Source organism: Amia ocellicauda, chromosome 11 (assembly GCF_036373705.1).
Source record: "Amia ocellicauda isolate fAmiCal2 chromosome 11, fAmiCal2.hap1, whole genome shotgun sequence".
In the NCBI taxonomy this organism is placed as follows: Eukaryota; Metazoa; Chordata; class Actinopteri; order Amiiformes; family Amiidae; genus Amia; species Amia ocellicauda.
This window is the reverse complement of record NC_089860.1, coordinates 20,647,510-20,673,877: the sequence shown is the minus strand read 5'-3', so window position 1 is coordinate 20,673,877 and position 26,368 is coordinate 20,647,510. Positions and strand designations below refer to the sequence as shown.

Sequence of the window (26,368 nt, the reverse complement as noted above, 5' to 3'; positions counted from 1 at the left end):
GCAAGCATTCCGTCTTAATTGTATTTTATTTAAGAATCTTTATTTACGTCTTTTCGAATGTATGCTTTTAATACTACTTAAGAAATTAATGAACGGCAAAGAAAAGCACCAACCAAAAACACTTTCCACATTTCAATGCGACCAAATGTGTAGTCTCACTGTCACTGACGCATTCTGGGACTTGTAGTGTGTTTTCTCCTTGGCCTTTATTTGAGCCATAGACATCAGTCTAGATCTGAGGAGTGAACACAAAATATAGACTACAATTCCCAGAAAATAGGGGACTCGTATTCTTTTTCCGGTTGTGTGCGTCATCACTCAGCGCTGTTTCAAAGCCGGTGGCGTGGACAATTTAAAATTTTCAGCTATTCAAAGTTTCAGAGAAAAAGGTCAAACATAAAACAGCACCATGACGGTAAAACAGATTTTCTTTCAATTTGAGTAGATTGCATTTATTTCTTAATTATTATTGTTTAATTATATGTTAGGCCTAGTGCTGTGAATTGGCTCGTATGGGTAAAATGTGAAGTGTCAATGCATGCACGATCTGCCATCAAGACATGATATTGTTATGCAGGTTATTTTTAAGTTGTGGTTAAATTGGAAATGTTGAATGAGTGCAATCATATTCCGCATTTAGTGTTTTCCGAAATCATGGCGTACATTAATTCATAATATGTATGTCCATGCTTGTGGACAATCTCTTTACACAGCACACCATGACAGTACATTGGAAGTATCTTTGTTTTCTGAATTTCCTATGTGCTAATTTACACAAACGCATACAGTGCCTTGCAAAAATATTCAGACCTTCTCGCAGTTTTCCCATTTTATTGCTTTAAAGTTGCAGTCATGACACTTAGAAGTAAGAATTAATTTTATATACACAACCTACTCCACACATTCGAGCCAAAAACAAAAGGAAAGAAGTAAATGGGTAATTAATATTAAATATAAACGAAAAGTCACGATTTCATAGCTATTCAAACCCATTACTGCGGCAAACCCAAATTAATTCACTTGCACAACTTGACCTTAACAAGCCACACAATTAGTTGAGTGGCCTCTGTCTGTGGTATAATAACCATAATAGTGGTTCTCATGATTTCAGACTAATAATAAATAAATAAATAAATAAAATATTTTTGAGGTTCCTTGGTCAGGTAGTGAATTTCATGCAAATATTCAACCATGAAGACCAAGGAGCTTTCAAAGCAAGTCACGGATAAAGTCATTTTAAATCTGACTTTATTTTATAAATATTAAAAATATCTCTTGAGTGGTCTTTGAATGTCCATGTGAACACAGTCTACTTAATCATAAAGGAATGGAAGGTGCATGTACCACCCAGACACTGCCTAGATCAGATGGGCACAAATGGGGACACGAGGGATGCCACTCTGAGGCCAATGACAGTTAAAGAGTTGGTAGAAAGTGTGCATCAGTCAACAATATCCAGAACACTTCACAGAACTGACCTGTATGGCATGGTGGCAAGAAGGAAGTCATTACTAAAAATATGCCATGTAAAAGCACCGGAGTGATCCTGCAAAAATGTGGCAAAAGGTGTTGTGGTCTTACGAGACCAAATTGAAACATTTTGGTCTAAATGCCAAGCACTAAGTGCAGACCCAACACAGCACATCTCCCATTCAACACCATCTCTGCAGTCAAGCATGGTGGTGGCAGTATCATGGTTTGGGGGTGTTTCTTCTCACCAGGGACTGGAAAGCGTTGTTTCGGTTCGGAGGAAAAATAGATGGAACAAAGTATATGCACATACTAGAGGAAAACATGTTTGTCTGCTAAAGACTTAAAACTGGGGTGAAAATTAACAGAACGCCAATGATCAACTGCAGTGGCTTAAGAAAGTGAATGTTCTCGACTGGTCCATAGTCCTGTCTTGAATCCTATTTAGAATCTGTGGATAGTTTTTGAAAATTGCTGTTCATAAGCAATCCCTTAGCAACCTGAGAGAGCTTGAGAATATCTGCCAAGTAGAGTGCTTTTACCAAATATTGAGGTCTGAATAAGTATGCAGTCAACATTAAAACAATTATTTAGTTTTTGCTGACATTCACTGCAACTTATCTTACCCTTAAAAGTCTTCAGTTTTAGCATTCAAGTTTTGCATAAAATATTAAGTAAAATAAATAAATGTGTGCACACCATAGGAAGGGTCTGAATACTTTTGCAAGGCAATGTATACATATGTTTATTTTTCTACCCTGTATATATGTTTGTGTGTATATATTGTTCTGTTACTCTTTTTCAGGAACGAAAGGGAACAGCTAAACTCGACTTCATTAAAAAGATCGAAAGAGAAATCCAGCAGAAATGGGACAAGGAGAAGGTTTTTGAATCGGATGCCTCCAGTCCTGACAGTGGAAATGATAGGTAAAAGTTCATCGTAACACTTTTGCAAATACAAAACCGAGACTGTAATGATTTGATATGAATGCCTTTAAATCGGAAATAGCTTTCCGAATATTGGCCCATAGCCCTGTGTTGATCGTTATTGAAGGTATGCTAATGCAGGTCAGATTCCATTTTAGGGATCACATGCATGTTTTAAACTTAACATTTTCTTTTACAGCAAAGAGAAGTTTTTTGTCACCTTTCCCTACCCGTACATGAATGGAAGGCTGCATCTTGGGCACACATTCTCCCTTTCAAAGTGTGAGGTAAGGTAGATTTCTATCTAACATTTATCTTAATGAAGATACTTTTATAGTTTTTAAAGTTTTTTTCCCTGCAAGAATTAGTAAGGATTTAAATGCCCCAATGTGAAGTATAATTTAATTTAGTGCATCTGGAAATACACTGTAGTATGTAGTAACAGACCTGTGTTTGTGTGTGCAGTTTGCTGTTGGATACCAGCGCTTGAAAGGAAAACAGTGCCTATTTCCCTTTGGGCTGCATTGCACTGGGATGCCAATCAAAGTAAGTGGTCTGTTGTTTTTTTTTTTTTTTTTTTTTTTATAGATGACCTGATGACTGTATTTGTTTTCAGTGTTGTACCTTTTGTAAAACGTCACAATTACAGTGCTTATTTCTCTAGGCCTGTGCAGACAAGCTGAAGAGGGAGATGGAGCTTTATGGCAATCCCCCTGAGTTCCCAGATGAAGAGGATGAGGAACAACCTGCAGATAAAACAAGCGAGGAAATTGTCATTAAAGACAAAGCCAAGGGCAAGAAGGTACGTCGTAGGTAACCAGGTGGTTTCATATGAATGAATAACAGAAGATTGACATTCAACAACCTTTCCTTTCACACCATCAAGCTGAATGAGTACAAAGTAGCGAGTCTGATTTGCATTTTTTTCCACTTTTTTCAGCTTTTTCCACTTGCTGAATTCCCACATTTTTCAGGGAAGATTAAAGATAAGGAAATGAGCTATGGCTAGATTGATAATCGAGTTGCTAATTACATTTCAGAATTTAATTATTTAAATTTTGTAAACATGCTTGTTTTTATGTGTGTCCTTTAGAGCAAAGCTGCTGCAAAGGCTGGAGCTGCCAAGTATCAGTGGGACATCATGAGGTCTCTGGGCCTGCAAGATCACGACATTGAGAAATTTGCTGAGGCAGATTTTTGGCTGGATTACTTCCCACCACTGGCTGTTCAGGATATGAAGAGCATGGGTGTCAAGGTAAACTGACAATTTGTAAATGTGTAAATATAGCATCAAAAAAATAAACAGATGTCCAACTTATTTTTATCTTATTGGCTATGCAATTTCTCTTGTGTGCACTGAATTCATTACATGATTATTAACACTAAATCATTCTTCAGGTGGACTGGCGTCGTTCCTTCATTACTACGGACGTGAACCCATTCTATGACTCCTTTGTAAGGTGGCAATTTGTGACGCTTAAGGAAAGAAAGAAAATCAAATTTGGGAAAAGGTCAGTCTCCTTTTGCTTTCTGAAGAGACACTAGAATGGGATTGGGGGGTTATTTAGGAAATCATGAATAACTGAAGTGTCTTTAGAATAACTAACGCTGTGTATTGAGTTGGCTTTTGGGAAAGAAGAGTATTCTGAAGAAGATCAAAAGGAAGGAGAAAACCAATGAACACTGAAGCACAATGGTCTTGTATTATAATGATTTGACATGCAATTACTTAATTTAAGTGTTTTTGCTAACCAGTTTTTAATTCCACTGCTTATGTATATAGATATACCATTTACTCACCAAAAGATGGACAGCCTTGCATGGACCATGACAGACAGACAGGGGAGGTGAGAACACGGTCGACCATTGTTATTTTGATTGATTAATGTCATCACAGGCTTTGGAAAACTCACTCTTATTCTTGTCTTTTCAGGGTGTTGGTCCCCAGGAGTATACATTAATTAAAATGAAGGTGGTTGAACCATATCCCTCAAAACTAAGGTACACATTTGTGTCTGGTGTGGTTTGCAGAAAAATAATTTGCTTATAATAATCACTTGTGACTGGACTGCCAATTGCAGATTACAATCCCAGTAATGGCCTGGTTTTCTTTGGCAGAAACAAGGGTGAAATATTTTCTTATTGAAAATAAACAAATTAAAAATTGTGTTTTATAATTTACAACCTGTGGAGGGGGTTTATGCATTGGTTTAGGCCAGATCTTACTTTGTATGTTTGATCCTATTGAATTTGTTTTTGTACAGTGGCCTTAAAGGTAAAAATATCTTCTTGGTGGCGGCTACTCTCAGACCAGAGACCATGTTTGGGCAGACAAACTGTTGGGTCAGGCCCGACATGAACTACATTGCCTTTGAGACCGTCAACGGGGACATTTTTATCAGTACTCGGAGATCAGCAAGAAATATGTCCTTCCAGGGTTTCACTAAGGAGAATGGAGTAGTTCCTGTGACTGTGGAGCTCTTAGGAGAGGTAATAAAAACAACAACAGTGCAGTATTTTATTGTAAAGCCTCGTCTTTAAAGATGAAGGAGCTAACGAGTGACCCTGTTTGCTTTTCAGGACATTCTGGGATGTGCACTAGTGGCCCCTCTCACCTCTTACAAGAAGATCTATGCTCTGCCAATGCTCACGATCAAGGAAGACAAAGGTATTTGACCTGTTATTCAGTGTTTTGTAACTATAAGGGGATACAGAGATGCAGAGGATTGTGGATTTGGGTACATTAAATCTTGTATACAATCTTTTGTTTTTTTATCCCATTTTACACTAACCTGAAAAGAGGAGCATGTATTTCCACCAATTTGAGTTTCACTTCAAATTCATTTCTAATTTTGAAGGTACGGTGCATGAGAATAAAATGCAATTGCAGCAAAAAGGAAAAATAAAGTCACAAAGTTTTATTCAGGTTATGGCATCATCTTTGTATTGCACTCATATTACCTCGCTTGAATGGAGTAATTGAGCCAAGGTATAACGGGGACCAAGTGGTTCTTGTTTATTTCTAACTGCAATTGACCTATTTATTGAGTTGCCAAGTGGAAGACACCGAAGTTCTAAAAGATTCCAGAATGTTGGATTTCGTAAGTGTCAGATTTCACCGATGCCACAGAGCGGGGTGAATTAAAGCACTGTTCTCTGTGTTGGCTGAGACTGAATTGTCCCTAATGACGATTACAGGCACCGGAGTGGTCACCAGTGTTCCCTCTGATGCTCCCGATGATATTGCCGCTCTCCGAGATCTGAAGAAGAAGCAGGTGAGTCACAATACCATTTGAGCGGCTTGGCAGTTACTCATTCAACCTCCTCACCAGTGGGCCACATAACATAGTGCGTGCTGGCTTTATTTGCATGTATCCTGATAGTCCTTTTTAACTCATTTAAAGCAATTTGATGTTTTCTTGTTCAGTACAGGGAAATGAGTCTGCTTTACTAGAGCATTTTTCTACAGTAATAAACTGGGGACTGCACTCCAGTATGCAATACAGGATTTAATCTCTCGCAGGTGTCAAAATGGTATCTTTTCCTGAAGTTCATGTCAATTCCTTTTCTAGGCACTCCGGGAGAAATATGGGATCAAGGATGAGATGGTTCTACCATTTGAACCAGTAAGTTCAATCTGAATTCGTTTTTTTTTTTTTTTTTTTTCTGTTATGACCATTAATGCTACATTTCCTGTCTTCCTGTCTGTGCTGTAACATTCAGATCCCCATTATTGACATCCCCGGCTTCGGAAACCTGTCGGCTCTGCAGGTGTGTGATGAGTTGAAGATCCAGAGCCAGAATGACCGAGAGAAACTGGCAGAAGCAAAGGAGAAGGTGTATCTGAAAGGATTTTATGAAGGAGTGAGTTTTAATATCCGTACACTTCTGTCACAGAGTTCACTTATCTTGGCTTATCTTGTCTTATCTTGTAGAGTAATGGATGCCATCAAAGGTACATTTTTGCAATAATTAACATGCTATTTACTCCTATATTGGTGGGGAATTGCAAAAATATATTTATTGTGGAAGTTCCTAGAAGGCCTTAAATAGTAGTAAAATAGTTTATGTAAACTGTCTTGTACTATTTTGGATTGCATAATAATGGAATATATTTGCCCTATTAACAGATAATGTTGGTGGATGGATACAAGGGACAGAAAGTTCAAGATGTGAAGAAACCTATTCAAAAGAAGATGGTGGAGGATGTAAATATGCTTCAGATTCCTAATTCCCCTTCTTTTAGTTCCCCGGAAATATGGCTTTGATGTAGTACATTAGTTGAAAAAGGGGGTTAGCCTAACTTGTATGTATGTATTGGATCTATCTGAGGAGAATGTGTCCAAGCTAAGTACATAGACTACAAGTAAGTAGACTACAGTGTGAACAGCAGCACTGTGCTCTTCCTGTAGGGTGAGGCTCTGATCTACATGGAGCCGGAGAAACAGGTGATGTCGCGCTCAGCAGATGAGTGTGTCGTGGCTCTTTGTGACCAGTGGTAAGTTCTTAAACCTCTCCCAAAATCCATCTCTCTATAAACACCTTAATCTCTACCACTTCCCAGCCATGGGGAATATGTGTATAAATGTACAGGCGTTGTTTTGTATGTATGTTGGCTCTGTAGTGTCAATAGATGTGACAGCCAGGTAATTGAGCTCTGTATCCTCTTAAGGTGCTTGCATTTACTGTTAATTTGCTAAGCTGTTGCAAGGGAGAAATCCTGTACCTTATTTGTGTCATGGTGTTTTGCCAGGTATTTGGACTATGGAGATGCCGAGTGGAAGCAGCAAGCATGCGAGTCCCTGAAATCTCTAGAAACGTGAGTCCTCTCGCCTTGAACCAGGAACCTCATGGTAATACAATGTCCTGTTTGGTCCATAGAAGTTTTATATTCAAGTATTAAAGCTCAATCCAAAGGCTTCCGTTATAATCAGGATGTATCTTTTCAAAAAACAGCAGACGTATATGGGAAAATGAAATGATCCGGGGTTTAATGGTCTTTTCAGAATTTCTGTTTGTGGACAGTCTGTGACTTGATGCGATCTTTTTTGTTCTCCATTATCTTTGAGTTTCATTGTTCTTATTCCCATCAGGCAGTGTTTCTATTAGGGGTGTTGGAGAGTGTGTTTCACAAATGCTTTGTTGATCCCCTTCAGGTTTTGTGACGAAACCAGGAAGAATTATGAGGCCACTCTGGCTTGGTTGCAAGAACATGCCTGTTCTAGAACCTATGGCTTAGGTGAGCGGGCACTGAACTCCTCTCACTTAAAAGATAAATATATTGATACATCTAGAAAGGATGAGGAAAAAAATAAATCCCTTCAGGGAGTGTCTACATTTCCTGTCTCGTCATTTATGTTTTTTCCTGTTTTCCCCACAGGAACTCGTTTACCATGGGATGATCATTGGCTGATTGAGTCCCTTTCAGACTCCACCATTTACATGGCCTACTACACTGTGGCTCACCTCCTGCAAGGGGGAGTGCTCAATGGACAGGGTCCCTCACCTATCGGAATCCGGTACGGCTGCTTCTCACGTTCAGTACTCTGGGAGACTTCTTAAATAAGACATCTGATTATATGACGCTTTTGTATGTACCAAGATTCTCTTTGCCATTTGAGCCGTCTTGTGTTCAGAGTTCAGCACCCTGCTGGCTTCTAGAATATAGAACTAATCATTCAATTTTGAACATGTTGTTGAAAAGGTTTTGTGTTTTTGTATTATTACACAGACCAGAGCAGATGACAAAGGACGTGTGGGATTACATTTTCTTTAAAAACTCGCCCTTCCCCAAGACCAGCATTCCCAAGCAGCACCTGCAGAAGCTGCGGCATGAGTTTGAGTACTGGTATCCTGTAGATGTGCGAGCCTCTGGAAAAGACCTTGTGCCTAACCACCTGTCATACTACCTCTACAACCATGTAGCCATGTGGCCTAAAGATAGGTTAGTACTACTGTACAGTATCTCGAACATTGATACCCTGAGGTTTAACGATGGATGACTGCAGAGATTATTATATGCTGGCGATATTACAAAGAAGCACCAAGCCATACCAAATTAGCAAAATATGTGTGTTTCACAAAGTTAATAAATCAATATAAATCAATCCTTCTTCAAACCTGGGCTAGGTAATTGCTTTTTATGATGCATGATTCACTTTCAGTACTCAGTAGTTTTAAGGTTTGATGTGACTAAATGAATCAGTGTAACGCTTGTTTCTGTGTGTTACACAGTGGGAAGTGGCCAGTCGCAGTCAGAGCCAATGGACATCTTTTACTGAATTCTGAAAAGGTAAAGCTTCATCCGAATATCCATTTCATTCAGTAACAAGGGTGTCTTTGTAAGGGATTAAGTGTCTTTATATTTTTACTCCTTAGATGTCAAAGTCCACTGGAAACTTCCTCACCTTGAGTCAGGCTGTCCATAAGTTCTCTGCAGATGGTAAGCTTTGAAAATAAATGTTTTTCACATTCTAATGAAGTAATTGTTGTCTATTTATCATCTGGGAATGCTTTCTTTTTGAAGCTCGAGTTTGTTATAGTTAAATATAAAGGAATACATACACTATTAATATTCAAGAAATTCATTTTTTGTAGATGTATATACATATTTAGAATATAGTCCTCCGTGATTAATTATCACTGTCTAAAACCAATGTGATGTCAAAGTTCTTCTAATTAGTCCCCCATGCTAGTATTAGTTGGTTCTGCATATGAGCTTAAAATAAGTTATGTCTTTTAATGAAGGTTTCTTTTCAGCCAGGATATATTTGGATTTTCTGAATGGTTGAATTCCTTTCATTAACCCATTGATTGGGTTTTCTCTGCTGCTTTCATCACCAACCTGTAATGTTTTGGACAAAGAGGCGACCGTATATTTTCCCAGTTAGGAGTGGAGGATTTTATCATTTTGCTTTTGATTATTTCTCAAAGGTAACCTGAAATGCCTTACATTTTTTGGGCCAATTAAAAATGCACCCCACCCTGGCAGCTTTTGACTAGCAGTTTCACGTCCGCGGCCGTGATGGAGGGAGGCCTGGTGGTGTATTTCTGTATCTGGGAGCAGCCTGTGTATCAGCTGTGTGCTGTCTGTTTGGCGTGTGTGGCAGGGATGCGACTGGCCTTGGCAGACGCCGGGGACACGGTTGAAGACGCCAACTTCGTGGAGGCCATGGCCGACGCTGGCATCCTGCGCCTCTTCACTTGGGTGGAGTGGGTGAAGGAAATGATCGCCAATCAGAACAGCCTGAGAGACGGCCCCGCTGACACCTTCAATGACAGGGTCTTCGCCAGGTACTGAGCGCTCGGCTGCAAACCGAGCACTGTAATGTCAGGTTATGTAACGTGAGACATGCATTAATACTCCTGTGCAGGTGTAGTGTGGTGGGTGGGTCACATTTCGGGAGTATCTAATAGCACCTGATGTATATTTTTCTTTTGTGCAGTGAAATGAATGCAGGCATCATCAAAACAGAGCAGCATTACGAGAAGATGATGTTTAAGGAAGCTTTGAAAAGTGGCTTCTTTGAGTTTCAGGTGTGTTTGTATTGTGTTATAAAGTACTATATTGGTGTCCTATTTAAATACACATTTGTAAAGAAATGCCTTTGAAGAACAAGATATTGTTTGAACAAGGGCTCTTTGTCACTGTGTTTATATACCTTACTTGTTGATACCAAAGTCATTTCAAAAGCAATACAAAGGAACTTACTAAAGCCACTGTGCAGATGTATTCAAGGTTCGTTTTTTGACTGTCTGGTATCTTTCTGCAGGCAGCGAAGGATAAATATCGAGAGCTGGCCATTGAAGGCATGCACAAGGACCTGGTTTTCCAGTTCATAGAAGTTCAAACTCTCCTGCTGGCTCCAATCTGCCCACACCTCTGTGAGTACACCTGGGCACTGCTTGGAAAGGTAAGAGAACAGCATTATGTATGATCTATAAAATAAAGTTTGTTGTGGCAACAAAACTTGTGTGTATATGTATAATTTATTTATTTTTTACCATGGAAAGGGGTTTCTGTTTTTGTCTCAATGCATAAGTGGATGAGGTTCGGAGGGCCCATCCCAGGTATGGCTAGCTAATGAAGCCCTGAAATGAGTATTGAAGTATACACAAGTAGGCTGTTGCACGTAGCTTTGTGATGCCCTGTTTCTGTTCGAGTCGGGCTCTGACCTCCCTTGCTCTCGGCCCCTGCAGAGCGAGTCGCTGATGAAGGCCTCCTGGCCCATTGCCGGCCCTGTGGATGAAGTCCTGATCAGATCCTCTCAGTACCTGATGGAAACGGCCCATGACGTGCGCCTGAGGCTGAAGAGCTACATGCTTCCCGTTAAGGGAAAGGTAACCACAGGCACCGTGACACGTTTCCAGCAGCATGCGACCCACAGCACAGGATGAGCCCCTTCAATCAGCTCCTTCAAACAGAGGAGCTTGTGCTGAGGATGTCCACGAGCTTTTTGCACTGCTTTTACTTTTGAAGCACATTGTTCATCTCTTTCAACAATGTTTGCATTTAAATAATTCAGTACAATTCCCAAACCGATTGCCTTTTCTTTTTTTTTTAAACCTTGATTATACTGTCCTTTGTAGTCCTCTGTAATGTTAAGCTAACTAAGGTTTTCAGCATTGGTGCACATCAGCCCTCTCCCCCCGATGTGAGAGAAGCCAGTTAAAAAGTATACTTACTGTGACTTGAAGCAACTCGACAGCTGTCATGTAAAATGAGTTTACGGGTACCCAAGCTGTGTTTTGCTGTGCTTTTAAGAGAAAACACTCCCCCTCTTTATTCCAGCGGATTATATAAATTACTTGCATACGAAGGCTCTCATGAATCATTAAGAAACGCATTCCCTTTTTGGTTTTGTATTCCAAGCATTGCAGTATTGGACATTGTAGCATATTAAAAATACTTTGTAGCTTACATTTTGTGTTGTGTTACTGCATTAACTACTTCCCAACCCCTCCTGCCCCTGTTTTCTCCCAGAAAGCAGACAATAAGCCCCCGCAGAAGCCCTCACACTGCACCATCTATGTGGCCAAGAATTACCCACCGTGGCAACACAGCACTCTGACTTTACTGCGCAAGCACTACAAGGCAAGTCTCTCTCTCTCTCTCTCTCTCTCTCTCTCTCTCTCTCAGCTAGTGTTGGGTAATTGATTTCCCTTTCTCACTATCCAACTCCACTTTCTGAGGTTTGCTTCTCTTGATGTGTTATTAATGTGACTCTAAGCCACGTGTTTCATCCATGTCTTGAAATATTGAGAAACGGAATGACTTCAAACTGAGCTGCTGACATACCAGTGCTGTTTTAAATCCACTGCTCTGTGAAAATACAATTCATTTATAAAAGCAAAAATATATCGCACAAGTTCCATAGTTTAAAATGGCATATCAGTGCAAATTCAATTTATTTTAATTCTCCTAAATGTTAATAAGGCTGTTAGAATGCATCCTTTCCTTATTATAAATTAACAATAGACCTGCAATTCAACTGAGCTCGTACATCTTTTCCTTTGAACTGAGATCAAATACAAAGACAATTAGGTTTAATGCAGTATTATAGAAAAGGTGAATATTAACCTGTAGTGCCCTGAAGGGGAGTCAGATTTGTATGTCCCGTGTTGTTTGGCTTGTGGTGTTATTAAGGATTTAATGTCCTGTGTGTAATTGGGTACTGATGGATTTGTGTTATTTATGTGATGTGTTTCTGTAAGAGAGAAAATCGAATGTAATACTTCATTGTATTATCAGGCAAACAATGGACAGCTTCCAGAGAACAAAGTGATCGCTAGTGAGCTGAATACGCTGCCAGAGCTGAAGAAATACATGAAGAGGGTGATGCCGTTTGTCGCTATGATTAAGGTAAGCCGGGGATTTCGAAGTTTACAGCTAGGCTTCTATAAGCGGCACAAAGACCTGCACCTCACAGTCAGAGCAGTTAATAGCTGACATGAATTCCCTAATCTAGATTCCACATCTTCAGCACCCAATTCTAAGAAGCACATTTATTTTATGTACACAAGGTTCCGTGGTACAATGAAAAGCATATCCAGTAAATCCGTGGGCCGAAGAAAGCAGAATAATTTGCTGTCGTATTTAAATAATTGTTTTTGTGCATTTAATTGTTTTTCCTTGTTCACATTTATGTCACGTAATGAGAGAAATGCTCTCATTCTGCCTACATGAAAATGAATTGTAAGATTAAGTCTGTTTTTGCCAAGACTGACAGCGTCCTCTGCAAGAAAGCCAAAGAAACGTTTGAGGATTTTAGAAAATAATTCCCACAATCTGAAGCTTCAACTGAGCACTTTGTTCTGCAGGAAAACCTGGAGAAGAATGGAGCTCGGGTTCTGGACCTTCAGCTGGAGTTTGATGAACGTGCCGTCCTGCTGGAAAACATTGTTTATTTAACCAACTCCCTGGAGGTAATTTTACTCCTATATTAACTGCTTATGTTTCATCTGATTGGAAAGTTGTTTTAAAAATAGTTGACACATTCGACAAGTTCTTTTTTGTATGCATGGCTTGTATGTTTTACGCAGCAGATGTTACTCAAATATTTGTCGCTGACGGTTTCCTCTTTCTTGTGTAGCTGGACCAGATAGATGTGGTTTTTGCATCAGAAGCAGAAGACAAAATAAAGGAGGACTGTTGCCCAGGGAAGCCATTAAGTGTCTTCAGATCAGAGGTAAAGTATAAAAACAAAGCTTTTATCAAAGAGGCCCCCTTTATTCTCTTTGTTACCTTTTTATTTATTACAATTCAACAACAAGGAACAAACGCATTCCTCGTATCTCCCTGCCTCTTTCTAGGCCAAATTAATTTTTCAGTTAGACTTGTTGGCCTAGTGATATGCATGTCAGTCAGCGTTTTTATTCAACCTATTAGTCTTGCTCCATTGGATTTTCCATTACTGGTTTCCTGGGGATGTCTTTGGTAATATTGTATTTAAAGATTATATTCCCGTGTGTGTAAAGCAAGGAGTGTGAGTGTCAGGGGGCGGGGGGGTAGATTCAGTATGGTTCATGGGAAGTGATTTGTTTTTATAAATAATGTGGCTGTGATCAGAGGTGTGCTGTGAAAGCTGTGCATAACTTTGGTCAGCTCCACGTGATCTAGATGAAATTCCAAATAAGAGTTTGCCATCCGTACTGCCATACAAATGAGTCTATGTATCCAGTGTGTGACGGTCCAGAACCCTAGCTCCATTCTCCATTCTTTTTTAATTCAAAGTCTGGGTTTATAAGTGGTTTTCACCCCCCTGTGTCCCACAGCCTGGCGTCTCCATCACCCTGGTGAATCCCCAGCCTGCAAACGGCCTGTTCTCCACCAGGATTGAGATCAGGCAAGGAGACAGCAGGGACAGTGTAGTCAGAAGGCTGGCCAAGGTAAACAGAGCCATCAAAGGTACGTTGCACCTGGTAGCTGTCATTTTGACCCATCGGATCTTCTCACTCCCAGATTACTTGAATAAATAATAAGTCTCCAAGAAATAACCAAAAAAAACAAACCGCTTGTATACAAAATCTATAATATTTTTCTCTAGAGGAAATCAAGCTTCCTTGTCCACTTACTGTTTTAAAGATGGCCCTCTTCCCCTCCATATTTCAGACATGTCCAAAGTCAAGCTGATGAGGTACGACGATCCTGTCCGCGGGCCTCGCCGAGTTCCCATTCTTGGAAAAGAAGAGCTGGCGAAGACGTCCATTTCGGAGAAGTGCACCTTTCATGTCGACCTGAATGCCAGGAAGATTCACATTACAGACAACGGGCTAAAAGTGGACATCGGAGATACTCTGGTTTACTTGTTGCAGTAGTCTCCGAAGAGGAGATGTTGCCTTTACCTTGTGACCGTTTAATTTCACGGTGAAGTTGTGTTCGATGAGATGGGAGAGAAGCCAAGGGCTGACAGTTGGTGCTTCAGAATCTGTTACCTACCCTTCAACTTGTTCATTGACCTTTAAGTGCCCATTTACCTATTTCTAATCCTACAACATTTCAGTTCACATTGCAAATTAAGATCACACCCTTGTCCTTTATATCCTGGGGATTACCTCCCACTACCATTCTAGTTACATGTTCATTCCACCCTGCTTTTATAAATACAAGCTGAGGAAACCAGTTTAATATGACCAATGACAACAAATCCTTTTAATAATGAATCTTTAAATAAATCGTTAACTTTAAAGTTACTTTAGCCTGACCTTGTAAGTATACAGTTGTGTTCACAGGGGAAATAAGAACACAGATGTAACTACTAATTTCACTAACTACTAACAGGATGTAATAGAAAACCACTGTACCTATAAAGCAATTCATGATTAATTCTTTATTTTTATATACTACTAAAAAGCCATGCTCTAAACTGCACCTAAAAATACTTTTAAAACGGGAAACACTGAAGCATGTTCAACTCTATTACCCTTCTAGGCTGTTTTTTGTATTTCTAGCTTACTGGGATTGTCAAATGTGCTCAAGTTCAGAAATGTTGGCTATTTAAAGAACCATTGGATGTCTTATCTATCTTATAGATGGTCCGATTCATAGTCATTTCCAGATATTGGAGTGTGTTTAAATCTGGTTTGTTTAGATGACAAAGAAGGGGCTGAAGTGCTTATAAAGTGCTTAATTCAGACTTTGTGTGGGTAGTCCTTATGTTACCATGATCATGAAAGCACCCATTCCTTCACAGCTGCTCTTAATAATTGTTGGTGCTTACAGAAGCATTGGGAAGGAGTAGAAAGGACTTATTAATGTATGAATATTTAACTTTTTAATATTGGTTTGTAATGAATGCATTAGTTTAAATGGTAATGTCTGAGCATAAACCCTGTCTTTGGTATATTCTTTTGGCCTCCCAAGGGATACTGCAGATGTATCTCCTTCCATGGAAGTTGTTCAGAGTTTCATCCAGCACAAACCTCGAATGACGTTACATTTTATTTTCCCGAGCTTCAGCCTGTTTGCCTCCAACAGGATCCTCTAACTGCATAATTCAGATGAGGCTTCAAAGGACAATTTCTGTTCTGTTCCCCAAAAAATAAAGGCATCTCGTGTACATTGTTCACAACTTGAATGTTTTATGTTGTTTTTCAAAGGTGGAACCCATTTCATCTCAAATGTACTAAACTAAAATGTTTGAATGATTTGACTTATTTTTGTTCACCAATGCGTTTTCAAAAATTTCACTGAGGGGAAAGGGAAGACGCTCGATTTGAAGACTCTCGCTGCCTGTGTCAGTACATAGGAGCAGTTGCAGCGTGGGCGCGATGAAAGGAAGTGCTTTAATGCAGGATCCACAGTGGTACATACATGCTCTAAATCCCCCATGGGTGTTTAGGGTGCACTGGACATGAATATTTATATGTAATGTGTGGAGACTTATTTCTGTCTCCAGGTTTTGAAATGTATATTTTATATACTTCAATATTATTTTATATTAATTTAAATGTTTCTATACATGTGCATTAGTTTTAGCCAACAGTGCCATTGTGTTCAATGCAAACATTTGCTGAAATTATGCATGCTGCCTCTTGGACTGTTACTGGCTTAAGCTCAAAATTATGAAATCTTTATCTCTGACAGTTTTGTCTTGTTCAGCCTTCGTTTTGATAGAAAATTATTGGAGGAACTCTTAAGATTGGCTGTATATATGTTTCGTCAGCTCTCATGTCTGTTTTATACGTTTTCTGGAAATACTTTAAATGGCACAGATTTGTACAATTCTGTATTTATATTATTGTGTATAATACTAGAACTAGGCATATACTTTAAGAAATCACCAGTTTTTATGATTGGAGAATCACTGAAAATATATACATATTTTATTTTACAAATTTACTGCAGTGCTTCTTAGAGAGCAGAATGTCAAACGTTTGTTAAGTATTCACGTCTGAAGGTGTGCAGTGGGCAGTATGTGATATCTGGGTTATTTTTAGATCTCTTAGTGGGATGCTTTGTACAATTAGTCTGCTTTACAAAATAAATAAGTTCAACGGTCCAGGCCTTCAGATGTGGAAAATAGTTGTTATCTACAGCAGCCAGATGCTGGAATATCTGAAAATGGCAGCCCTTGCGCTATCTGTTGTAACACACCCGTTTTCAGAGAACACGCTCTCTCTTCCCCATTCTGGTCTGGTTTCTTCCAAATTCGGTCACAGAAGTGTTTGCCTTCAGTCGTACAGCTTCAATGGCAGTGCAGTTATGACCCCAGTGATCAAGTAAGTTTTTTTTTTTTTTTTTTTTTTTTTAATTCTGTCAGCATGATATATATTTTTTCTTTAATTACATACAAATAGTGTATAACTATAATTGTGCTTATTTTCCTTGCCTTTCTGCTTGCAAGGCTTAATTTGAGAGACTCCGATGCCTCTTGTATCTGACTGACTTGGTCCCTGAATATACGGGGACGATGGCAGACCTTCCTATCGTCACTCAGCCGGGCCTGGGCGTCACCACGACCACTGTGACGACCATCACTCAGACGGGGGGTGACTGGAGCACGGGCCTCTTCAATGTGTGCAGCGACAAGACCATCTGTAAGACGACCCCCAGACCCTGTTCATGCAAATGGACTGACCGTGACCGTGCTAAAAACTGTTATAGTACATTAACTTGCATGAATACCCTGATTCTAAGGGCTAATATTTACAGAACAGTATGTGTAGCCAGTAGGTCTCAGGGGGGTTGCATTAATAATTTATCAGTCAGAGAACTATTTTTCTGTTCTTCAGCCATCATTATGTACACTTAATACAAATAATCTGCTTCAAATGGACTCTGTTTAGCAAAGCAAGTCTTATTGTCTTCAAAGTAGAGGGAACACATTGTGAAAGTCATTTAATTTTGTTGGATCAAACCATATATATATTTTTTTAATGTTTTAGGTGTTGTGGGTGCAGTGTCCCCCTGCTGTTTGGACCTTAGCTTGGCGAACCAGTACGGCGAGTGCCTGTGCTTACCGCTGCTCCCGGGCTCCACGTTTGCCATGCGCGTAGGGATTAGGGAAAGATACAAACTACGGGTAAGATTCAAATCGAACCTACTTGGGTATAACCGCTGTGTGCAGGGAAGGGATCGCAGTTTGTTTCTGCTGTATCATGTCTTAGCAGATGCCCTTATCCAGAGCAATTTACAATGGTTACAATATATCACTTTATTTTATACAACTGCCCATTTATGCAAGTGTCCCCCACCTGGGATTGAACACGCAAACACGCTCCACTCGAGTCCTGAATCCTCCACATTGCTGCCCTTACAATGCTCCACAGTGTGATGCGGGAATGCAAATGTCTACATTTACAATTATGGGATAACGACCACATGCAAAAGGATTGCTACTACACATTTTCTAAGAATGGTTAGCTAGTTCATTTTCAATAGAGGATTACTTTTGTTTTCATATGTCTACTGCAGATTATATAGAAGATGACTCCTCTCTCATTGTTTCTGACCATCCTTTGCAGGGCAGTGTCTGTGGGGACTGGGCCGCAGTGTACTTTTGCTATCCCTTAGCAGTCTGCCAGATGATCCGAGAGTTAAAGAGAAGAATAAGGACACATATCTACCACGTTTCAACAACCCTTGAGTGCTCCTGATTCTCCTGGTCCATCAGACAGCTCACCTTTTCCCTTTCAATTTAGCTTATTACAGAAAATGAAATCTAATTTTCTTTGAAATCTCTGTGATGTATTCATAATCAGGTACAGAGTATGGGTGGTGATAGAATCCATTCAGATCTTGCTTAATTGTGACAAAACAGTTTAATCAGTATTTATACACTTATGTTTTATGAATGCAGCATCAGATGTTTAGGAGCAGTAGACAACATGGCTGAGAAATTGAAAACATGCAAACATATTTAGTTTTATTTTCTGAAATTAAAAATAAAAACTGCTGACCTGTCCATACCTTGTCCAGTATGCACTTGGTAACAAACTCCTTTAAATCTCCCTCCATATTAAAAAACATTTTCTCAAATGTACAAAAGTTTCATCTCTTCTAGACATTTCATTTGGAGAAAATCCTCTCCCCCATAGCATTTCATAAATATTTCACATTCAACTTTCAATGACAAAGGATGGAATTTCTCATGGAGATCTATATTACAAGTGTATATTTACATAGTCTTTTCTATTCTATTCTGTGGCATTTTGACATTTAAGAAGGCTGACAACATATTTAACTTAGACATTTTACTCAGATGAAGCCAGTGTGAAGTATGAACTGTTGAAACAATATTCTGCTTGTTGTCTGTGCTTATCAAAAATATTTAAGTTACTGCTATTACTTATTAACTTGGCAAGTTAACATTAGTATTGCTAGTGTCACTTTTGACTTCCTCATCACTTTCCACATACCCCACAATAGCTCACATTTTCTCTTTTGATTTCAGTGTTAGACTTGCATGCATTTTAATTTATTTCTTGGTACTTCTGGACAGTTTTGACACACTGATTGTTACGCATTCAACAAAACAAATTCTAGTATTCCTTTGTTAATTTTTTTTAACATTATTGCAGTATCATAAGAATAAAATGTATTTTAAATGTAATCTATTGCAATATGTTGGACTTGTCGTCATGAGTTTAAGAAACCCATCTGTTAAAGTGTGCATTTTACAAATGTACAGCTTTGTTATGATGACCACAGTATGATACATATTAGCATTCATAAATGGCATTCATGTTTTTAATGATTGTTGGTGTATATTTGTGCACTGAGTGATATGGTTCAAAGTGCAGTAAAAGGATAAGGAGTTTAGGATCATCCTAGCCCTTCTTTGAAATAGTCCAGTTACATCAAAGACTCTACCTCCTGGTAAGGCAGAAACCTCACAAATAAGGTGCATTTTAAGTGCATGGAAGAATAACTAGGATCCTAAATATAAATAATAATGTAAATATCCAAATGTATACTTGAGTCACAGAAATACACATTTTCAGTTTTCCATTTAAATAGATATTATGGCTTGCAAGGCACTAAAACAAACTGTTCACTGACTGTTTTCCCCACCAGATTTTGCCATGTCCATGCACTGGGAAGGGTAGCGTAGATTACGTTTACAATGAGCTTACAAATGTCCAGATTAATGATGATGCATTTTAAACTTTGGTGTACAGCCATCGTTTACAATGGAAAAATACCCAGTGTGAAAATATAATGCTAAATTATACATTCAAAGTAGGCACTGTGGGCTGCATTTGAAATATTAGGCAATCTGTATAATGTGAAAGGTATTAGGCAAGAGACTCTGCTATCACATAGCGTACAGTCCAAAATCAGCATCTCTACCCAGGTCCACCACCTCCAGCTTAGAGATGTATAGTAACAATTACGCTTCTAGTGATAGGGGATGTTCACTCCAACAGGGGTGCTGACTGGACAGAATCTGGTATGTGCAGACTGGAGGTAGAGTTCACTTCCTTTAATGCTGTAAAAACATGGGCTGGCCCAAGCCCAGCTTACTCTATATCAGTATTTTGCCCCACATCATAGTTTAGGGATTCCTCCGTTTGTAAACCAGTGGCAGGGATTTCATGGCCCAGTTCACACAGACTTTGATGACTATAGTAGTGCAGTTGTGTTTAACAGTGATAAACATCAAAACATATTTTAAGTGTTTTGGACACCCGTTTACTATATTGAAAAAGGGTCCTTCTGTGTCAAACTATTTCACAAACTGAGAACAAATATCTTAAAAGGTGCAGATCAGTCAGCTCTGTTTCTCTAGAAATTCCAAGATGTTACTTTGGAAGAGCCCGGTTTTCCCACTCTTCTCTTGGGTGACCAGTAGCCTGCCTTCTGGTCGTGTTTTCTGTACCTGGACACAGTCTCCTTCCTTCAGGTGCAGTTCAGCATCACTCTGAGCTGTATAGGGCACTGCCACCCTGTATCTGAAAACCAAAAAGGAAAATGGCTTGCTGTCAGAATTGTATCACATTTATAATCATGGCATATCCGAGACAGGTACAACATGCTGCAAGCTGCTAATCCCGTTTCCAAAACATCTTTTGGCAGCAATGACGAAGTGTTTGTTTCCAGCCCTGGCTATATTCCAGTGCAGCTGGAGGAATGACAATCATTATCCTTTTTGGTTTGCTACACTGACCAGGGTGTGGAATATAGACAACAGAGTGTGAGAATGGAAGTAAAATGACCCCACCGAAACCAGCACAATGTAGCCGTTGAAAAGTAAGTTTTCCTAACAAGCAAGTCACATGCATGGTAGTTAATGCAGGTAAAGGTGATACCTGTTGGCACTGGAAGATGGCTTCTGGCCTTGTGGAGGGAAGTCTGGACTAGAGATGTCCAGTGAGCTGCCCTTCTTGAGTGTTACAATCTTAGCATCTGTGCCTGCTGCCCCCCTGCTCTGGTAGACAGTGGCCTGGCTGCCCCGGGGCTCCTGCACGGATGGGCCCGGCCTTGGGGTGGGGCTCTTCTGTGCTGCTGGTGGCTGAGAGCTGCTCTTCACTGTCGGAGGAGGGGAGTCTCGGGTCCGAAACCTCACCGTTTTCATAGGCTGCACATAAAACACGTTTACTACAGTTTCACAAACACAACCTTTGAAAAGAAGTATATACAGTTAGGAACATAAATATTTGGACAGTGACACAATTGTCATCATTTTGGCTCTGTATGCCACCACTATGGATTTGAAAGGAAAATCAAGATGTCCTTTAAGTGTAGACTTTTATCTTTAATTTGAGGGTAGTTACATCCAAATTGCATGAACGGTGTAGGAATTACACCCATTTTTATATGTGGTCCCCCCAATTGCAGGGGCTCAAAAGTATTTGGACAAACTCACATAATCATGAATTAAATTGTGAGTTTCAATACTTGGTTGCAAATCCTTTGCACTCAATGACTGCCTGAAGTCTGGAACCCATAGACTTTAGTTCCTGCTTGTTCTTGGGGTGTTTCTTTTCAAATTCATTGTGGCGGCATACAGAGCCAAAATGATGACAATTGTGTCACTGTCCAAATATTTACAGACCTAACTGTAAGTAGTGGTTTTTCTTACATTAATATTAACAACAACCATGCCCACATCTGTACTGCCTCCTTCAACTAATAGTGTTTTGACATTTGGAATACATAAAGGGACTTAGCCTACAGTCACAGCAGTCGTTACCTTTTCAAAAATACTTTTGTAGGAGTCTGGCTTAACCAAGATGGACTGCGGAGGCCCTGGCGGTGCTTTACTAGGTGCTTCTTTGGCAACAGTGTCTCTGGTGTCCAGTGTCAGTGTGTTTCCAGCAGAGGGCGCTGTGGCCTCAGTAACCCAGCACAGAGGCCTGGCAGAGTGGGTGGGTTGGTTCTGCTTCACTCCAGCTGTAACAGGTGCAGGGCTGATGCTGTGAGTCTGTGCTGTGGTCCCGCAGGGCTGAGGCTGCTGGGGTCGGATAACAGCTGAGGAAGCCTGACGTACAGAGCCATTACTCGGCAGCGACGGCCCTGACAACACATTAAAACTCACATTGATACAGTTTACTGTAATGTGCAGGCCCTGCTAAAGACCTAATCAGCGGCTATCATTGCTGAAGTGCCTCTGAGGTGAAATTAAATCATGAAACTTACAACTTGTATACACTAGTGACTGACCAGATGTTACACATCTGAAAAGGGCAGGTATGTTTTGCTCCTCGGGGTGATTGTGGGAGTACTCTGCAGCTGGAAAGTAACACAGGTATTTAAATGTAATACCAACACAACCTCTCTGAATGACAGGTCAATCCAGAGTCAGTATTTATACTTTTCCTTGGTTTTTGATTGACACTTTGCTGTACACTTCTATAACGTATGTAACTAGGACAGGCCTGCTCCCCTGTGCACAAGGGCTGTGTGATTCGGGGAACAGGCTCTTCAGCACAGTCTCCAGAGCACTGACGGCTGCCTGTGGGAGTGTGCGCCGCCATTGCTTACCCCTGTGAGCAGCGAAGGCTCGTCGCACCGAGCCTCTCCCTAGAGCCCCCTCCTGCTGGGCTGCCGCTCTGGCTGCGCCGGCTGACATCACCGGGGCTGCCATGGCAACAGAGTGCACCTGGCTGACTGGCCGCGTCGTCCCGTTTGGAGCAGCTCTATCCAGGGCAAGCACTGCAGCCGGCGGTGCGGATGACAGGGGCCTCTTCCCTGACACGGCAGGGGCGGCAGGGGCCAACTGGGGATCAAAGAACCTGGCCGACGTTCTGTTTCCAAGACAGTAAAATGAGACGGTTCTCAAAATAAACACTTCTCAGAACAGGTTTACCTTTTTAAAGAAAGCTAAAAAATGTTTTTTCTTTTTACTTATATTTGTCCACAGCCTTCCACTTTCTATACCATTAAAAACCTTCATTAATCACACAAAACTGACCTGTGTACCTGGGTAAGGACTTAGAAAGGCAGAAACTCCTGTTAAAATGTGTCCAGTAATGACAGGAATTATAGGTTTACAATTATACTGTACAGAAACAATGTTTTTAGCATTCACAATAGACCAAATCCGATGTAATAACCACACACAACAGTATTACCAAAATGTTAATCTTAAAAGTAGTCCAGAAGAGAGATCCCATCTTTAATGCTGCATTAAGAGAAAACCATAGACTATACATCAATAAGAAGTGCGGTCAATTAAAGTAAATAGGAAAAGACTAATAGTCTTGCCTGCTGGGCTTCCACTTAAGTGTGTCTCTTTGCACAAGGAACATTATTTTTCACCAGGCAGAATTAATATTTAATTGGTTGCAGACGGGCGGACGTTCTAGGTCTCCCTGGCATCCTTTGAAGGATAGCAGGCATCAAATTGATGTCAGACCTCCCTTCACAGAGGACAACAGGGGCCTACAGCATTACATTAACTCCCTGCCAATGTCAGCCTTCAGCCGACTCCGAATGATCATTAAAACTATTTGCATTATCAGGCTATGAATAGCTGAAAGCTCTTGAAATGTCTCTCTGTCTTTACATGTATATCTTTCAAGCACTTGACTGAGCACTGATATAGTAGGTGAAATAATTTGAAGTATTTGACACTGACAGTTTTGAAACCAGCATCTTACCTCAGCACCGGGGTGACATAGTTACCCGGGAGGATGCCAATTTTGCCCGTTCTCAGGGAGAGGCCTCTGAGCCAGCCCTCCTTGTACTTCCCATAAACTCCCACCATCTCTCCCTTGCGGAGCTCCAGCTCCTCCGGGCGGCGGGGGGTGTAGGAGTACAGGGTGGCACATCTGTGAATCACACACAGGCTCAGAGACTGCTGCCCTACTGCACACGCACTGCAGGTAAAGCACTTGAAAATAACCCTCTGAATGTTTTCATTTAGAGTGATTGTTCATTGAAGAAAATTAAAATCTGGTATTTGTTGTACCAACATTAGGATTTGGTCTAGGCTTTAGACTCATTCAAAGCTGTCATGAGGAGAAAGGCTGCAGCCTTCTGCAGAGAAATCCACCAGAAAAGAAAGCTGAGAACAGCTAAAAAGACAGGAAACTTTTTATAACTTCATTCAAGGAAACTTGTCAGACAAAATCAGTGTTCCGCAAGCAGCTGTTTAATATTTGAAGTGTGTTGAGATTAAGTGATACAGTGCCATGCTACACTGGCTTATTCTAAGTGGCTAACACTCATTAGCATTTCACTGTGGTCTATAATACTTTCTATTTTGGGGAGGGTAAAAGGAATAGCAAAGAGTGAGACCTTGTTTATTTCCCTTTGGGGGGAGAAGGATGCAGGCAGATCGTAAATTGCCTGGGTGACTTGTGAATTTTCCTTAAAATGCAGACATAATTTGCTCACTCACTCATCTATTCATAGACAGAACATTTGCATATAGAAAAACAAGACGGAAAGCAATACACAATCAACAGACTGACAAATTGTCTTAATTTTGTATGTTTTCATTGTTATAGTTAATTGACAGAATTTCTTAGTTTGCAGCTTTTGTTAAAATTAAACATGTGCAAAACACCGTCACAAACAGGAGACCACGCCAAACATCCTGGGGCATCTAGAAAAGTATTTACATTTGTTCAGTAATGGACCTTTTCAGCAAAACTAATTGAGCTCCTGAATAGGGCTGTGTAACAGCATGCTTAGGTCATGCTTAGGTCTCTTAAGACAAATGTTTTTTGTTTGTTTATCTTTATTTATTTATTTCTTGTTCTTTATGGATCCTTAAAGAACATCCCTAATCAGGACATGCCAGTAGGGCCCCCAGCAGAATCAAATAGGCAGCATTACTTACACACTGATGGAGACTTGCTGGCGTGAGTATTTGTTCTCTACAGACATGGCATGGGACTGCGGGTTAATAAGAGCCATGGCGATGGCTGGTGAAGGCTCTGTGGCGACTGTTCTCTCTGCAGGAACACTAAGCATCTAAAAATCAAACATGTGAAACCACAGGAATTTACTTAATTTTCTTTCACACTGTGCACTCTTGTTAAAAAATATTGTTGATAAAGATGCTAACAGGCAGTACAAACACAATTATGGCTGTTCAAATCTAATCTCTTAAAACCTGAGTTATTGGGCGATTAAAGCTGCTAAATGGTTTGCAAAACAACTATTTCAGAGCAGTTGCACGTTACTAGACAAAGTACAGGTCAGTACTCAACTAGTTACATTTTATTCCAGCACATTCCTACGGATGCAAATATACTCCCTCTCCCGAAAAAAGCTAGGCAGGATTCCAGAGTGAGTAGGATTAGAGTTTCACTGTGCTGAAGTAATCACTTTCAGAAGTGTAGCCCTTTATAAGAAAAAAAAATATTGCCCCCTTGCATTCTTGCATGTTTGTGATACTTGCTTAGGAATTACGCTGACGAATGAATAAAGGGTGTAGTTAGATGGGGTGTTGCTTCCAATCAGAACCATTCAAAAGCTCAGTCAGAAAAAAAAGTTCAGGAGCTGGTCAAAATAATCTTAAAGTACCGTATTTCCCCCATGTACAGTGTGTAACATTCATTGTGCATCTAAGTGATGATGGGCTTCGATTGCCTGAGGCTTCATGACGTGGCGGGGCGTCTTATATCGCTTTCACATGCATGCTAGTTCAATCATTGAAGTTGATTGGTAGGTAAATACTGTGAACTGCCTGCTTTTTCAGGAAAATTGGAAAATGATAACCTATCACTCCTGGAGAGTCTGAAATATTCCAGGTTTGGCTAATGAATCTGTTGCTGCATCTGAATCATTGCAGACTTATAGCATTATTATTAGTAGTAGTAGTATTCATTTATTTTTTGTTGGCTGGTACCGTTTCTGGAGAGGAGAGAGTCTAAAATCCCCAGCCAGGGTGTGAGAATTATAGATCTATTAAGAAAAGTCCCAAGCGAAGAGTGGTTTTCACAGAGGGAATAAATCATTAGAGCACCACCTGGAGTGGACAGTTGTATTGATAGCACAACATAAAAACATCTGTGTCCATGCTTGAGAAAGGGAACATCTTCTGGTGAACTGTACACTTGCCAAGCCCTCTAAGACAAAACAGTATTAAATATCATTATCTTGTATGCATTCATCTTCTCTAGATGATATTTCTTCATCTAGAGTATAATTACTGAAAGAATGGGCCACATGGAAAGAGATGTTTGCTTTTTCTTAATTATTCCATTAATCTCCTGGCTGCTGACCAATCACTATAGAGGAACAGGCCTATAAATACTGTAAACAAAGCACATTTAATTAGCACCAGCAATAAACTGTTCATATCAAGGCAAACTAAAAATCACTGGCGTTGAATTAATTCCACTTATATCCAGTTTTGTTGAGCAAAGTAGCCATCCTTTAAGACTCTAAAGCAGGCAATTTGTACTGTCATTTAAAAAGGTGTCAATAATTGTTTGCCACAAGGGAGGGCAGCCTGGAAATGGGTCGAACTCAGGATATTGTATTGTGTAGTAAGATGTTATTGTCTTGTTGACAAACAAATAATGGTATTACAGACAAAACCAATGTTTCATATTTCACCCATTCCGTACT

General features: G+C 40.1%; 3 protein-coding genes across 6 annotated transcripts in view; 2 read left to right on the top strand and 1 right to left on the bottom strand.

Moving 5' to 3' along the window:
• The first annotated feature begins 270 nt into the window (after window positions 1-270).
• lars1b (leucyl-tRNA synthetase 1b) lies at window positions 271-15,467 on the top strand. The gene is made up of 32 exons (XM_066716854.1): window positions 271-415; window positions 2,276-2,397; window positions 2,597-2,684; window positions 2,863-2,943; window positions 3,062-3,199; window positions 3,491-3,652; window positions 3,796-3,908; window positions 4,181-4,244; window positions 4,331-4,398; window positions 4,662-4,887; window positions 4,978-5,065; window positions 5,596-5,672; window positions 5,970-6,023; window positions 6,121-6,261; window positions 6,528-6,605; window positions 6,810-6,895; window positions 7,151-7,216; window positions 7,554-7,636; window positions 7,778-7,916; window positions 8,129-8,341; window positions 8,632-8,689; window positions 8,776-8,839; window positions 9,507-9,690; window positions 9,843-9,933; window positions 10,170-10,310; window positions 10,597-10,737; window positions 11,381-11,491; window positions 12,149-12,259; window positions 12,718-12,822; window positions 12,990-13,085; window positions 13,672-13,804; window positions 14,009-15,467. The coding sequence occupies exons 1-32, from the start codon at window positions 410-412 to the stop codon at window positions 14,212-14,214; spliced, it is 3,534 nt and encodes a 1,177-aa protein (XP_066572951.1). The 5' UTR covers window positions 271-409; the 3' UTR covers window positions 14,215-15,467.
• Window positions 15,468-16,512: 1,045 nt separating this feature from the next.
• plac8l1 (PLAC8 like 1) lies at window positions 16,513-18,950 on the top strand. Its single transcript, XM_066716862.1, has 4 exons — window positions 16,513-16,617; window positions 16,743-16,935; window positions 17,284-17,420; window positions 17,863-18,950. The coding sequence occupies exons 2-4, from the start codon at window positions 16,809-16,811 to the stop codon at window positions 17,992-17,994; spliced, it is 396 nt and encodes a 131-aa protein (XP_066572959.1). The 5' UTR covers window positions 16,513-16,617; window positions 16,743-16,808; the 3' UTR covers window positions 17,995-18,950.
• The window catches only part of sh3rf2 (SH3 domain containing ring finger 2), a 27,036-nt gene continuing 18,808 nt past the window's right edge, over window positions 18,141-26,368 (bottom strand). For 3 of the 4 annotated variants that reach the window (XM_066716857.1, XM_066716856.1, XM_066716855.1), the window contains exons 5-11: window positions 24,630-24,763; window positions 23,443-23,613; window positions 22,325-22,587; window positions 21,980-22,072; window positions 21,534-21,856; window positions 20,650-20,918; window positions 18,141-20,292 (exon numbers count right to left, since the gene is read on the bottom strand). In XM_066716857.1, the coding sequence (XP_066572954.1) occupies window positions 20,112-20,292; window positions 20,650-20,918; window positions 21,534-21,856; window positions 21,980-22,072; window positions 22,325-22,587; window positions 23,443-23,613; window positions 24,630-24,763 (1,434 nt within the window). In that variant the 3' untranslated portion in view covers window positions 18,141-20,111. The remainder of the gene's footprint in view (window positions 20,293-20,649; window positions 20,919-21,533; window positions 21,857-21,979; window positions 22,073-22,324; window positions 22,588-23,442; window positions 23,614-24,629; window positions 24,764-26,368) is intronic. The other variant, XM_066716858.1, reaches the window with a different exon arrangement.